Consider the following 15,784-nt stretch of genomic DNA (forward strand, 5'->3'; position numbering starts at 1 on the left):
GCTGTTCTGCTACCAAGATAGATAGATACTCTGGCCTTCCTCTAGGTCTGGCCCTAAGCAGAGCATCCAGCAGTGGAGAAGATTGCTAGAAGTGGTCAAGCTTCTGAGGTGGTCAGGCACGACCCTCAGGGTCACTCTTTCACAGCTTGCAGGCTCTGGTAATGAAGGTCCAGACTGGCCAAGGGATAGCAGCCAAGGCCCTTGGTTGAGAAAGCTGCTCAGCTTGTAGCCAGAGAAGTCAAGGCACTGAGCTCCTAGAGGCAGGGAGGCTGTGCCTGGGAGTCAGTCATGCTATTGCCGTACCGTACAAAGAGAGCTTCCATGAACAGAAATGCAGGCCTCGGAATGTCCCTGCAGTTAAAGTCAGCCCCGTATTACCTGAGAGATCCAGGGAGCAAAAGGTGGCAGGGGCAGATTCCTGAATGTAAGACCCTGGGCTTCTTCCATGAAGGCCCAGATGCTTCACTAGGAAGACTGCCCTGAAAAGACTTTGGGCAGGGGGTGGGGTGGGGCTTTTGAGGGGCTCTTCCCCCATGGCCCCATGCCTCCAACACAGGTGAACCCCTTGTTCCTCAAGTCCATGGCTTCCAGCCTGGGCATAATTTCAAAGAATCAGGTGGGCAATGACTAAATAATATTCCCCCAGAGATCCAGAGATGTCAAGGGCAGAAGGACAGTGGAAAAGTAGGGACCGGCCTCAGAACTGGTGATGCCATGGGGCAGAGGGTTGTCACATTCTGGAAACAGTTCCAGGCCATTATGAGGTGCTGAAGGGCAGGAAGCCTACCAAGGAAGTCTCATGGGATTGCTGCCTACTTAGGTCAAGTGGGATATGCCAAGATAATGCGTTCAGGTTGGATGTTATATCATGGTACCAACTGCAACCCCCAAAGCTGGGGATAGGGGATTTGATTCTAGGAAGGCCAGGGAGTCGTCAGAGAGGTTAAAATAGAGGAGATGGTATTGGGTGGGTAGAAGTGGGAAGGTACTCAGTCAGTAATGACTCGGGTCTAATACCTGAAACTGGTATGCCCTCAGCTATGGATAACTGCAGGCCACTGGGGCTCAAGTGGAGCTGCCACAGGTTGGGAGGTTGAAGGTGGATATTCAATGAAGAGAATTCCTGGCCGAAATGAGCTCCTACAGCATGGACAAGCCAGCAAATTTCCAGAATGTAGCTGTTGCTCGGGTTGATGCCCAACAGAAAAGGGGATCCAAGAGGGCACCCCAAGCCAGGTGAGTCATGTGATTGTCTGAGAGATTAGGCTCTCCAGTGAGCTGAGTTTGGTCACCTGGTAAGCCGTCATGTCACTGATGAGGCAATTGGCTGAGAGGTCCAGAACCTGAGGGTGACACAAGAACTGGCACACTCTGTCATTAGCCAGGCAGTTATGGTCCAGGAGACTGGAGGCCAGGGTGAGGGAGCTGAGCCAACAAAGCTGGTTGAGGGCCTCTGAGGCCAGAGCCTCCAGCTAGCTACACCTAAAGTCCAGTCTTTGGTCGGGTCTCAGTTGCACCATCCCCTTTAGGGCTTTTACAAGGTTGTGAGAGAGGTCGAGTTGTTCCACACTTCCTGTAGCCCTGCCAGAAAAATTTGGAAGCCGAGGCCCTGGCAGGAAACACTCAGCCTGGCTGTCAGGGAGGAGGAGAGAGAAGAATATCCTGTGAGCTAGACAGAGTGGGGTGGAGTTGGGGAGGAAGAGCCAAACCCCATTTACACACACACACACACACACACACACACACACACACACACACAAAAGGTCTTGAGTACCTCCCTTGGCACTGTCATATACATTACCTCACTCCAAGAAACAGGAGTAGTTTTTCCTGCTTTATAGATGATGAAAGAAGTGCAGAGAAGCAAAGTGACCTGCCCAGTGCACAGGATTTTAACCCAAGTCTGGCTGACTCGAAGCCTATGCCCTTTCCACTATTTATCTTGCCTCCTTGAGCATATCTTTTTCTAGTTCAAAAAGCCCTTGTTCTCTATGGCAACAGGAAATTTGTTTCTATACATGAATGAATCAGGCGATCCTACAGTACAATACAATCAATACAATCCTTGAATGTTACAGCTGGAAGAGACCTTAGAGACCATTTCTCTCTGACAATACTCTCATTTTATAGCTGGAACAACAAAAGGCTCAGAGAGGGGAAGAGACCTGTCCGAGGGGACAGCAAACCTGCGTCTGAGTCTGCCCGCTCACCCTGTTCCCCAGGAGCTCACCAAGTGGGGGTGAAGAAAGGAGGGAGAGACAACAATGAATCCATGTATAGATTCCTTAGGTAGACACTGCCTACCCCTGGTTACTCTTTTTTAATTTTTAAAAGATTTTTATTTTGGGAGATGTGGCACCCACTCAGGGCAGGAGAAACCTATTTCTAGCCTTTTCTTTTAGAAACAAGGTCAACCAGGGGGGTTCTCCTCCCACCCCCAACCCCACCCCACTCTCCCCGCAAAATAACTTACTGGGTACAAATGCATTTTGAGGTTAAAAACACATGGGTTTAATTCCTGACTTAACACTAACTAACCTAATAATCTTGGGCAAATTCTACCATTTCCCTGAGCCTCGGTTTCATCCATAAAATAATGACACTAATACCTCCCTCATCGGGTTGCTGTGGAGATGCAATGCAATGACATCTACAAAACACTTAACACAAAGTACCCGTATATAAGTATTCATTTGTCCCTTTCTTATCCACCACAAACTCCTGTATTTTCACCCCAGATGGGCCAGGAAGGCAAAAGTCCCCAGCATGGAGAAGATAGCAGCCTTGGGGCAGAGGGGCAGAATTTCTACTACTGCCCATGAGGTGCACAGACAGCAAGGCCAAAAGCAGGCTGAGTTCTGAATGGCCTTTGCTGTTGGACTCCTTTAGTTTTCTTCCAAACTGTGGGCCTGGGCTGGACCTTGGGTAGTTTTAAATAGTCCCATGCTGAGTAGGAAGTATTGATAAAAGATGGGAAAATCAAGAACCAACAATTCTCCCTGGGGAAAGATAATGCAGAGAAGGGGGTGAAGGTCTTTGAAAGTGAAAAAGAAACAGAGGAGAATTGCTGGGCTTTCCTAACATATTGGCGTGCCAAGAAATGAACAAAGTGAGATACCGTCTCTGGCTGGCTTATAAGTTTCCCTCAGTCCTTGGGGACCATTATAGGGAAGTCCCTTAAGTGGAAGGGAAATCCAGGCTCTGAGTAAATTCACCAGCCTCTCAGCACTTGTGTCATGGGACTCCGGCTTAGAGATGAGAGGGAAGTCAGAGGATGGGGTCCCCACTGAATCTGGGATAGGCCCCTACCGCTTGGCAGGTATTGGGCTATGTGCCCCTCCCTCCAGTCATTCAGTTAATTGGTGTCAGGTGCTACGGGGAATAGAAGAGCCTCAAGTCTCACCTGTATTTAAAAAAAAAAAACAAAAAAAAAACTGTACCATAATTTCCTTCTCTGGACCTAGCACTCCTTCTTTTTTCAGGCAAGCTTTTAGAAAAACCTGGTTGCTGATTTCTTCCTCTGAAATAAATCCATGGTGTTCATCCATTGTTCTCTATCCCCACTACATCTTCTCCAATCTAAGCCCAGCTAATCTCTCACCTGCCTCCAGTCTCTGCCCTCCTTCAAGGCAGCTGAATCTCCAAGCCAGCAAGTGTAACCATCATTTCCTTGCTTTAAATTCTTCGATGGCTCCCCACTGCATGCCAGATCAAGTCCCAATCTTCTTCTCCATGAGGCCCTTTGTGATCTGGCCCCTGTCTTTATTTCTTGTCACTTCCCCACAGGAAACATGCATTTCAGCCATACTTAACTACTTACAGTTAGTCAGGGATATGCACATACTGTTTTGTGCCTTTCTTTATTTGCACATACCACTCTTTCTTCCTGGGATTCCCCTTCCAGCTTGACTGTCTGGCAGATTTTGACCTGACCTATGAGCTACAGCTGAAACATGGTCTCTTATGAAAAGACTTCCTGGATCTCTCACCTTTTCTTGGCTTCAACCTGCTAGTCACCTAAGCGGCACCCTCCTCATACTCCCTGGTCAGTTTTCGTCATGTTTGGTCTTATTTATCCCCACCGCTGCCCCTGATTTCTCTTCAATTGAGCCTTCTTCCATACCAGGCACTCTGCTAATGTTGTATACACACATTATCGCATTGAATCTTCTTACCACCCAGTGAGTTTGGAACCATTATTATCCTCATTTTACAGCTGAAAAAACCAAGGCTTGAAGAATCTGGGTCAGTTACCCAACATCACCCAAGATACAGGGTTAATAAGCAGCACAGTAGAGATTGAAACCCAGGCTGACTCAAAAGGCTTAAACCTGGCAATAAAGTACCTAGCCTTTACCCCTTTAAGGAGTGTAGTAACACCACTTAAGGGAGAGGCTTGCTGGGCTGGGCAGAAGTGGAGATATAATCTCTTTAGGTCCATGTTCCCTGATGTCCTAGAGGCTGCAGACAGTGACCTTGGAGCAGCCCAGTGGCTACTATCTATGGTTTCTTCCATTTGAGACAGAAAGCAGAAGGGGATAGGAAAGAAACTAGTACCTTTCTAAGGAGAAAAAGATGCAAAGCTTCAGGTACTAATGCTGCCTACTTCAACAGCTCACACAAAATCCCCTGGCCAAGCCTTGGCAGAGAAGGTCAAACAGTCCTGGGCAAGACTGACAGGCAGCGGGGAGAAAGCCGGAGGTGGGGGGCGGGGGTGGGGGTGGTGCTGCAAGCAAATGTAGCCAGAGTTCAGGCTCCAACTGCCACCTGGTGGTCAGCCTTAGAAAGGCAAGTGGATGGGGCTGGCTGGAGCCCTGTCTTGGCACAAGCTACAGGGCAGAGAGACTGCTCAAGTGAGCTGGCCCTGGCTCACAGCATTCTTTCACTCACTCATTCATCCATCCATCTATCCACTCATTTCTTCATTCATTCAACAAAGGTGTATTGTACCAGACACAGTGTAGGCACCGGGAATACAGCAGTGAGCAAAACAAAAATGCCTGCTCTCCTTGAGCTCGTAGTCTAGTGGTGGGAGACAGACAAAGAATAAATATGTAGATGATATTGTGTATTAGATGGTGATGAATGCTGTGGAGGTAAAAACACATGGGAAAGGGGAGAGGCAAAGGCTTTGCCATTTTAAATAAAGCCTCACTGAGAAGATGAAATTTCAGAAAAGACTTGAAGGAGATAAGGGAGGTAGCAATCGAGATGTCTGTGGAAAGAAGGTTCTGAGATAAGGAAATAGCCCAGGAAAGATTCTAAGGTGGGAGCATATGTGATGTGATTAAGGAGCAGTCAGGAGACCAGTGTGGCTGGAACAGAGTGAATAAGGGGAGGAGTAATAGGAGATATGCACAGAGAGGTAGGCCGGGGTTAGATCAGGTGAGGCTCGGAAGGCCTTCTTATATACTGAATGAGGTAGGAAGTCATGGAAGGGTAACTTGCCCAGGATCACCCAAGCTAGCAACTGGCACTAGGCATTCTGTCTCAAAAGCCCGTGCTCTGCACTGACAGGGATATACACATAGACCAGTGGAAAAGAGAACACAGAAATAAACCCATACAAATCTGCCCAACTGAGTTTTGACAAAGGTACAAAGCAATTCAATGGAGGAAGGATAGTCTTTCCAACAAATGGTAGTAGGGCAACTGGACAACCATAGGCAAAAAATAAACTGCAACCTTATACAAAAATGAGCTCAGAATGGATTACAGACTTAAATATAAAACATAAAATTATAAAACTCTTAGAAAAAAAAATAGGAGAACATCTTTGGGACCTAGGGCTAGGCAAAGAGTTTTTAGGCTTGACTCGAAAAGTACAGTCCATAAAAGTAAAAATTGATAAATTGAACCTCATCAAAATTAAACATTTTGCCCATGAAAGACATGTTTGACTCACACAAAAAGACATGAATGTTCATAGCAGCCTAAAACTGGAAACAATCCAGATGTCCTTCATCAGGTGAATGGTTAAACAAACTGGTGCATCCATACCATCAGATACTTACTATTCAGCAATAAAAAGAATGAACTCTTGATATATGCAACAACTTGGATGAATTCCCAGGGAATTATGCTGAGTGAAAAAAGAAATTCCAAAAGGTTATATACTATATGATTCCATTTTTATAAAATTCTTGAAATAACAAAACTGTAGACATGGAGAACAGATTTATGGTTGCCAGGGATGAGGGATGACGGTCGGAAAGTAGGTGAGTGTGGTTATAAAGGGACAACACGAGGAATTCCTTGTGGTGATTGAACAACGCTGTGTCTTCTGAGGCTGTGGATACATGAATCTCCACATGCGATAAAATTGCATTAGAACTACACACACACACACACACACACACACACACACACACACCAATGAGTTCATGTAAAACTGGTGAAATCTGAGTAAGCTCTGTGGATTGTTTCCATGTCCGTTGACTGGTTTTGATATTATACTGGTAGTTAGGATGCCAACATTGGCAGAGGTGGGGTAAAGAATGCACAAGACCTCCCTGCAGCTTCCTGTGAATTACTTCAAAATAGAAATTTCAAAACAAACAAAAAACCTTAGAAGAAACCATTAGAGATTCTAAACAATAAACTTATAGAGTATTCAGTCAAAAACTTTTGAAGACCTCCACTATGTCCGTTTTAAAAAACAAAAACACCTTAACAGATTTACTAGCATTCATACCTAGAAAAAAATCAGTTCCTCAAGAGAAGATCAGAACTACTTATGATCTGACATTAATAAGGGGATATTCAAGGTGACAATTAGTCCAATACTGTTATTTTACAGATGGGGAAAATGAGGCTCAGAGACAGGAGGCTACTTGCCCAAGGTCATACAGCAAAGAAGAATGGTGGAAATAAAATCCTCTTGGTTCCCGGTTTCAGTGAGGATGATAAGAGGCTCAGCAGGGGAAACAAGGTCAAGTGCCTCCCCCTCTGTGAGCCTTTCTCCCTTAAACTCTGTAAAATGTATGGTTTGAGTATGTAAAGTGCCTAGCCCAGTGCCTGGCACCTAACTGGTACTTATAAACTGTAATTTCCCTAACCCGTTTGTTGAGAGAGGGGTCCCCATGCCTTCATTCAAAGCCAGAGGGAAAGAGACAAAGCCTGCAGCCACAGCAGGGAGTCACCCTCACCTTCCTTCCAGCGCCCCCTGATTTCTAGACTTCTAGTAAGGATTAATCCTGATTATGTCCTGGGGGTAAGGTTGAGGGTCACCATGGAGATGCCTGGGGGGATGGGGATGACATTTCTGTTTCTATGGTGACAGCCTGAGAAGCAGGATGTGATTCGGAAGAAAGGTTGGGGAGCATGGAGTTCTTTCCTTGGAGATTGGGAGGGGGCTCTCTGAGTCTCACCTAGGGGTGGAGGTAGGGGAATTAGAGAAGTGAAACCACTCATCTCCATGGCAACAGATGGGGAAGAGGTGGAGTCACCTAGGGAACAGCGGGAGGTGAAGCTTTCTATCTCTGATGCTGGAAGGTTGCTAGGGGTATTGCTTAGAGCTATTTAAATGTTTTAAGTGGTCCTCCATGTACCACCTAAATTCATCTCTTGTATCACCAGTATGCCTCCACATTTTGGAAAGACTGACCAGTATACCTACTGTAGTCTCTCTCAGAGCTACTGTGGGGCGCAGTTAAGACATTATCTAAGTTCTTTGGAAATAAGTGCTATACAAAAATGGGCATGCAGTAGCTACTGCTTGCCTTGCGATCCACAAGGGCAGGAGTTTTGTCTGTCTCATTCGCTCCAGCGCCTAGAATGGTGTCTTGCACATAGCAGGCATTCAATAAATACATGTTGAATGAATTAATTACCTACCTTTTGTTGCATCCAACTGTAAGTTCCAGTAATAGTGAAATGATTCAAGTTCCCTACACATCCTATCACCATTCAAGACTCAGTTTTGGCATCATCTCCTTTGAGATGTATCACTCTCAATGTATCACTATGTATCACTATAAAATCATATACCACTTTACGTTGACTTGTCGTCGGTCTCCCTCACCTGGCAGTTAGAGCTTCGGGAGCAAAGACTACGCATATTTATATCCCAGCAGCTAGCACAGTGGCTGGCATATAATAGGTCTTTAATAAATATTGAATTAAACCAAATGCCTCCCTATTGCTTACAGCACATCAAGTCTACACACTTCTGTCTGACTCCACATCCTCCATAATGTGGGCCAGCCTACTGATTCAGCCTTGCTTCCTTTTACTTTTTAGCACAATCTGTTACATGTTCATTTCCCCTTTCATTCTTCACTGGGTCTGTAATTTCCCCCCTCTTTTGTAGTATAGTACAGTGGTTAAAAGCATGGGCTCTGGAATAGGATCTGGATTCAATGGAGTTGGGTTCAAATCCCATGGTAAAGGAACACTAAAGGGCCAGTTACTTTAACCTCTCTGAGCCACAATTTCCTCATCTGTAAAATAAGGATATAACAACACCTATTTCTTAGGGCAGTTGTAGGGATTCATCGAGAAAATGCACATAAAATACTTAGCACAGTCATCTGGCAGGAAATGAGCACTCAGAGAAGGTAAGGTATCATTGTTTTTAATTCATTTAACATTGAGTCCCTACCTAATGACCCCACAGTGTTAGGTGCTGTGCTGAGGTAAACAAAGTCGAACAAGACACTCTCCCTGACCTCAAGGAGCTCTCAGGCTACTGAGAGACAACTGTGGATAAAGAAAACCATAGTCCAGTACTGTCATAGGGAGATGAATAAAGTGCTGGAAGAGCTAAGAGGAGGGCACCTCACCTGCAGGTAAATGATCAGGAAATGCTTCCTGGAGGAAGTGATCCTTCAGCTAAGGTGTCAGTACTAAACACAGATTTTCCAGTCAGACAAGGGAGAGAAGGACATTGCAGGCAGAAGGCACAACCCATGTAAATGCATGAAGGCCTAAGAGGACATGATAGTTTGGAGAACTAGGAGAGTCCACTAAATGTGGAGCTTAGGATCCATGGGTGAACAGAATGGAAAGGATGTCAGCAGCAAGTCAGAAAGGATCAGAAAGTCAGGTATGGAGTTTGACCTTTAACAGAATGCCCCCCTCAGGGCTAAAGTTATTCCCTCCATTCTTACCAAATTCCTATTTGATTATTTGTTTACTGGTCTTTCCCATTGAACTATGGGCCCCTTAAGGGCTCAAACCCAGTGTCTTGTTCTTTGAATTTCCAGTGCCTAGGATTTAGGTAGCACATAACTAATGTGGAAAGGAAGGGAATTCTGCAAGGACACACAGCTACTCAGTAGCAGAGGTAGGACTCAAATATCAGTCTCCAGAGTGTTTTTAACTGTTTTACCACATTCCTCAGAGTTGGATATAAAAGTAGGAATTTAAATCTTTCATTTACTTCAGTCTTCATTGTACTAGAGTTTTTCCTTTCATGGCTTAATGAACTTCTTGTTACTAGTCAGGCAAATTCAAATCTCAGAAATACTTAGTGAAGATAGTTTGAACACTAAGGATTAAGCCATTATTCCATATATAATTTTTGGCAAGTTACAGCCTGCTCTTGGCTTTACACTGTGTGCAATTTGATCTCATCTAGTGTTATTGCTGGCATTACAGGTACACATATCAGTAGAACATTACTCACTCAAGACAAAACAGCAGTAGACCAAAGAAGGTCTAAATTGCCGAACGCCTTAATTCAGACAGGCAGGAAAAGGTCTACTATACCATTTATCTCATGACTCACAAAATTTATCTAAGAGAAAAAAATCTGTGTTGATCCAAACATGACAAATGAACATCATTTCGATCGGGGAGTCACAACAGGAAATACTTGAAAGGTCATCTCATTTCTATAGTTATGCATAGATTACTTAAAATGCTTTCTACTATTTTCCTGGACTTTAGTTTCTCCCCATTCCGACTCACTCTATATACTGTTGACCAGTTAGTCATCCTAGCTCTGCAACTTTGGGCAAGTTCCCTAACTTCTCAGGGTCTCAGTTTCTTCATCTGCTAAATGAGGGGGCTGTGCTAGATTAGTGCTTTTTATACTGTGCTACTTAAGCCCTCGTGTCCCTCAGAAGTGCTTTGGTGCCTTCGGTGCCACTGCACAAGTTGGGGAAAAGATGGGCTGAGTTGGCAGGCTTCTGTGTATCTACTTCAAACACAGCAGCCCTTTTAAAAACTATGGGCCTGTCTAAAATTTGGTTTGGAAAAAGAGTTCTGCTACTACAAAAAGTTTAAGTGACATTTTACTTACAAGATTTCTAAGGGCCCCTCTGGTTCCCCTAAACTAGGATTTTTTTTTTAAAAATCTCTCATACACAACAGGGATTTAATGTGATAAAGTGTTTACACACAGAAACACAATAAATGACTCATTTTTATTATCACTTTTTTTCTAACCACTTTTTAGTCTTGGTATTATCTCAGTAAGATGCAATGCAATACTTAAAATGATGATGTGAATATATGATATGCACTCTGAAAGTAACTGGCGATTCTCATGAAGACTGTCATTTTGAAAGCCATAGAAAAATGGCTTACAAAGTTCAAGACCAAATTCAAATTCTGCATTTTTTTTTTTTTTTTTTCTCTTGGGCAAGAGTAAAACTATGTCTTAATCCAAGCAAATGTGCAGGAACAAATTATCTTTAGTCTCACAATGACTGTTTCTAAGTCTCCTTCACAAGTACTATCTTTCTTCTTTGTATTCTTGGCAAGGCTGACCCTGAAAGTTCAGTTTACAAGACTCATTAGAGGTTCCAGACAAATCAAATTCGTGATTCACCAGAGCTTCCTTTCCTCCTCAGCTTCTAAAGCAGGTTGCAAGGGAAGGCATATTAGAATCACCTGGGAAGCTTTTTCAACCCACACTTACGCCCCACTCTCCTCTCCTTCTTGCCAAGCACTGGTTTAGCTTGGGGCTTCATTCTGTCCCACATGAAAGGCCTCTCCATCTTTTTAAATCCTACTCAATTTAAGATAGATGGAGTAAAAACAATTGAACTTAGAAGACACTGGCTTTGTCACAACTCGTTGGGCAAGTCACTTATCTGGTCTCAGGATTTTTCCTCTGATTTTTGAGATCCTCTTCCAACTTTGAAATTCATTGACTGCATGTCATGTCTAAGAAGCTTTCTGACTACTCCTAACATAAAATGATTTGTCATTTCTTGGGTTTCCAACAACCTATGCAGTACAGCATATCCCCTAGTTATATACTGTACTATATTGCCCTCTAGTTGTTTTTACATGAAAATTGTTTTCTTCTCAATGATAGTGTAAACTACATTTAGTTTAAAAGCTTATTTTCCAGGGCAGGCAACATGCATTTTACTTAAATTAAATCTCCTAGGACAACTGGGGGTGTGTCCTATGGTAATCAGTACATATTTATATTGATTTGTTCAAAGCAATGAGGTCCCTTCTTTCAAAGTCCTGGAGTTATATTTTTACATCAGCGCTGTACAGTAGCTGTTAGCCACAAACGTAATTCTAAGTTTTCTAGTAGACACATTAAAAAAGTGAAAAGACACAAGTGAAATTAATTTTAATAATATGTTTAACCCAGTATGTACAAAACATTAGCATTTCAACATGTCAGTGTAAAAATTATTGAGATATTTTACATTATTTTTTCGTAATAAGTTCTCAAAATCCGGTGTATATTTTACATTGAAAGCACATCGGCGACGAGTAGACACGCGTAAAGCAGCACCTAGGGTTTGCTTGTTTGTTTGCGCGTTGTGTGTCTGTAACAGATGCCTACTACCGGTAATAGGCAGCCTGGTAAAATGAGTCTATGGAAACGGTTGCTAGGTTTAGCTAACAGCTGCTTCTGGCAGTTGTCCGACGCTTAGGTAACAATGGAGCTACTGGACCAATGTTACGCCCCTTCCGGTTTCGTTGCTGGCAGCCCAGCCCATCTGTCCCAGGGCCGGAAGTGAGGTCTTATGTGTTCTTCCTTGCCCCAAGATGGCAACGGCCGAAGGCGAGTTACTGCTGCCGCGGCTCCCCGAGCTGTTCAGAACCAGCAAGCAGCTTCTGGATGAAGTGGAAGTCGCGACTGAACCCACCGGCTCCCGGATCATCCAAGCTAAGGTGTTCAAGGGACTGGCCCTCCTGAAGAAGGCTGCCGAAATGTTATTGGAGCTCGACTTGTTCAGGTATGGGGAGAGGGTAGTACGACTGAGAAAGTAGGTAATAATAGTTACCAAGGGCGGAACCATTGATCCTGGGTGCAGGAGAACTTTAAAACCCGGAGCCTTTCTTCCCTTCCTCCCACTGCGACCTTGTGTACATTGTTTACATTCTCCACGTCTCTTCCGAGATACTTAATATCACACGACTCGGTTCCCTAGTGTTGGCTATTTGCATAGGCACTGGGTGTGAGCGCTCAGCCACTGTCAATGAAGAAAACTGGCAGCTGTTCCCGGTGCCTCCTCCCTTTGTCCCACCCCCACCTCCACCCCAGCCCTTCCCTCCCCCAGGAAGCCAGGGCCAGAGTTTGAATGCCCAGCCAGACTTCACAGCCTCCTCTTTGCTCTTTCCAGCCGAAATGAAGATTTGGAAGAGATTGCTTCCAGCGATCTGAAGTACCTGATGGTGCCAGCATTTCAAGGAGCATTCGCCATGAAACAAGTCAACCCCAGCAAGCGTCTAGATCATTTGCAGTGGGCTCGAGAACACTTTTTAAACTACTTAACTCAGTGCCAATACTATCATGTGGCAGAGTTTGAGCTGCCCAAAACCAAGACCAACTCCGCTGAAAATAACACTGCTAATTCCTCCTTGGCCTATTCTAGCCTCGTTGCTATGGCATCTCAGAGACAGGCTAGAAGAGAGAGGTGGGTCATTTGAGGACCGCCCAATGGCAGTGCTGTTGGAGGGGAGGGGTGCATGTTTGTTTGTTTTTTTCCTGGGGTGGTGGGAAACAATGGTGTGTGTCACTCTTTGGGTTCTTATTTAGCATAGACCCTGGTGAGAGCAAACTCCTGAGTTTTTCAAGAAGCCTCTGCCTTGGTTGAAATGATCATACCTAACTGTCAGACCCCTAGCACCTTATGGTTGCCAACAACAGCAGTGTAGTTTAGCAGAGTGTCTCCCAGTCTCTCCCACATCACGGCACAGCAATACTCACATGGTACAGTGAGGTAAGTATCTCTGAAGGGCACAAATATCTTGTAGCTATAGTCCATTTATGGTCAATTGATTGAGAAGCTCTGTTCTAACAATACTGGATGAGATGTGTAACATCCTGAACTAATCTTAGTACTGGCATAGCTTCATTCTGTGACCTTGAACACCTTGCTTACTCTCTTAGTTTAGTTTTTTTAAAAAGAGTGCTCACAGTGTTTAGGAGCTATGCTAGGCACTGGGGATTCAAACTGAGTATGGGCGTTTGTATGAATATGGGTGGTCTCTGCCTTGGAGGAGCATACAGTGTGGTGAGGAAAAGAGGCATAGAAACAGTATAAATGATAAAATGATGTGATAGGGAAATGCACAAGGTATCAGGAGAGCAGACAGGAGGGGCACCTAACCAAAGAGAGAGCAGGAGAGAGGAGAAGTCTCCCTGGACGAGGTGACTCCTGTGATGAGTTGCTTAAGGATAAATAGGAGTATCATCTAGAGGAAGAGGAAAGGAGGGCTTTAGCCAGCAGAGATAATAGCATTAGTAAAGCTACAGGGACATTAAAGACCACAGTGCTGGGGTGGGGAACAACCATAAGCAATTAGGTGATGCTAGAACACAAAGTGGGTGGTGAAGGAGGGGAAAGAATGATGCTGAAGAATTTTTAGGGTTCAGACCAAGGAGAGCTTAGGGTGTGAGGAAGGTGAAAGAACGACCTTGTTCCTGAGAACTTGGGAAGGGGGTTTGAATCCCAGCTCCAAAAGTTAATCATTCTGATTTTGCGTAGGTTGCTTAATCCCTCGGTGCCTTAATTTCCCCAGATGTCAAATTGGATAATAATAGGTCCTATAAAATAGAAGAGAAATGCATAAAAAAGCTCTTACATTGTCTGATACAGTAAGCACTCAAAGTCAGCTATTGTCATATCTTTGTAGCTGAGTACAGGTCGTGGAATGAGAGACCTGGGTTTGAGACCCAGCTTTACTTATAAGCCATTGGACTTTGGGTAACTTATGTAACCTGTCTGAGTCTCAGGTTTCCTCATATGTGAAGTCTAAGTAACAGTGGTACCTATCTCATAGGGTTAAGAGGCATTAATAAAATAAACCACATAAAACAGCTAGCGCAGTATGTATTACATAGTAAATATTCTATAAATGTTACCTATTACTAGGCCATGCTAAAGAGCTTGAGATTTGTTTGGTGACTAGGGATCCACTGGAGGTTTTTTGGTTTTTTTTTTTCCTTAAAGAGTAGCAAGGTCATATTTGCATTTTAACTAGCATACTCTGGCAGCAGTTAGGAAGCATTCTGAGGGAGAAGATTAGATCCGGTTAGGTCACAGAGGTGATGAGACCTTACTAGTGCAATGGCAGAAGGGATGGAGGGGATATATTTATTTATAGGGTTGAATCTGCAGAAAACGATCAATTGGTTGTGACAGGTAGGGTAGAAGGAAGCAGCAGGAAGATGTCCACGTTTCTGATGTAGGTGGTTGGCTGTGGAACTCATTGAGATGGGGGGATAGAAGAGGAAGAACAGATAGGGGAGAGTATGAATTGTATATTGAGACATGTTGCATTTAAGATGCCTAGGAGACATTCAAGTCAAGGTATCTGTAGCATGAAGCTCAGAGGAGAGGCCTGGTCTAGAGAGCTGAAAATTGATTGATTCAGTTAACATATTTATTGAGACTTTACTGTGTGCTAAGTAATGGAGATCCAGACAAAGTCCATATGCCCTCATGGAGCTCTTGTTTTGGTGGAGGAGGCAGACAGTAAGCTAGTAAATAAAAATGTGATTTTAGGTGGTAAGGGCTTTAAAGAATAATAAAGTATGGTTAAGAGCTAGTGAGTGACAGAGAATAATTTTTGAGGAAATGGGATAGACTGATATGAAGTGGAATTCAGTATCATGTCCTTTGTAAGAAGGTAGGGGCAGCCCCTTGGGATATAACAGGTAGTTTAAACAGTGAGTTTGGTATCCAAATTATCATAATATATCCAAAAAAAAAAAAAAAAAAAAAAGACTGTAAATGCACTAGAGAGATACAAATGGTGCTGTGGACAAAGACCAGGGAGTGATCACATCTGGTTGGAGGGTTAAGGAAAAGGTTTCCGAATGTAGTAGCATTTGAGATGAGACTAGAAGGATGGTTAAACATTGCAAATTACAGGTTAGCCTGAATGTAAAAGTAATAATACTCATTGTAGAAAGTTGGAAAACAGAACATTTTTTAAATTAAAAATAAGTCTTCATCCTAGCACTCAGAGATTATCTTTGTTAACTATCTGATTTATTTCCTTCCGGATATATAGTTATTATAATTAATAAATTTGGAAGAATACCATAAATATAGATTTTTTTAATCCTTTTTTTTAAACCTAACATCCTGTTTTGATTCCCCCATGTCTTTTGAAGCCATGGTATTTAATGGTTAAATAGTATTCCAGCTTAACAGTCATATCATAATTATTTAAACTAATATTGTCAAATGCTTAGCCTGTTTATGGGTTGATGTTTTATTTGCTATTCTAAGTAATGTTACGAGGAAACATAACTGCATCTGTCACTGTTCCTGTAGGACAGATTTCTAGAAGAACCAGTGGCTAAATCAAAGGGTTTGAATGTTTTGACTCTTGATGGTAATTATATTGCTTT

At 43.5% G+C, this 15,784-nt stretch overlaps 1 protein-coding gene across 1 annotated transcript in view; it reads left to right on the forward strand.

The window, feature by feature from the left end:
- Positions 1-11,872: 11,872 nt before the first annotated feature.
- Positions 11,873-15,784, forward strand: part of LOC137757637 (immunoglobulin-binding protein 1-like) — a 36,270-nt gene continuing 32,358 nt past the window's right edge. The window contains 3 exon segments of the mRNA XM_068534239.1: positions 11,873-11,942; positions 11,945-12,155; positions 12,543-12,836. Of these exon segments, the coding sequence (XP_068390340.1) occupies positions 11,873-11,942; positions 11,945-12,155; positions 12,543-12,836 (575 nt within the window).

The sequence above is a fragment of the Eschrichtius robustus genome, chromosome Y, assembly GCF_028021215.1.
Source record: "Eschrichtius robustus isolate mEscRob2 chromosome Y, mEscRob2.pri, whole genome shotgun sequence".
NCBI classification, from domain to species: Eukaryota; Metazoa; Chordata; class Mammalia; order Artiodactyla; family Eschrichtiidae; genus Eschrichtius; species Eschrichtius robustus.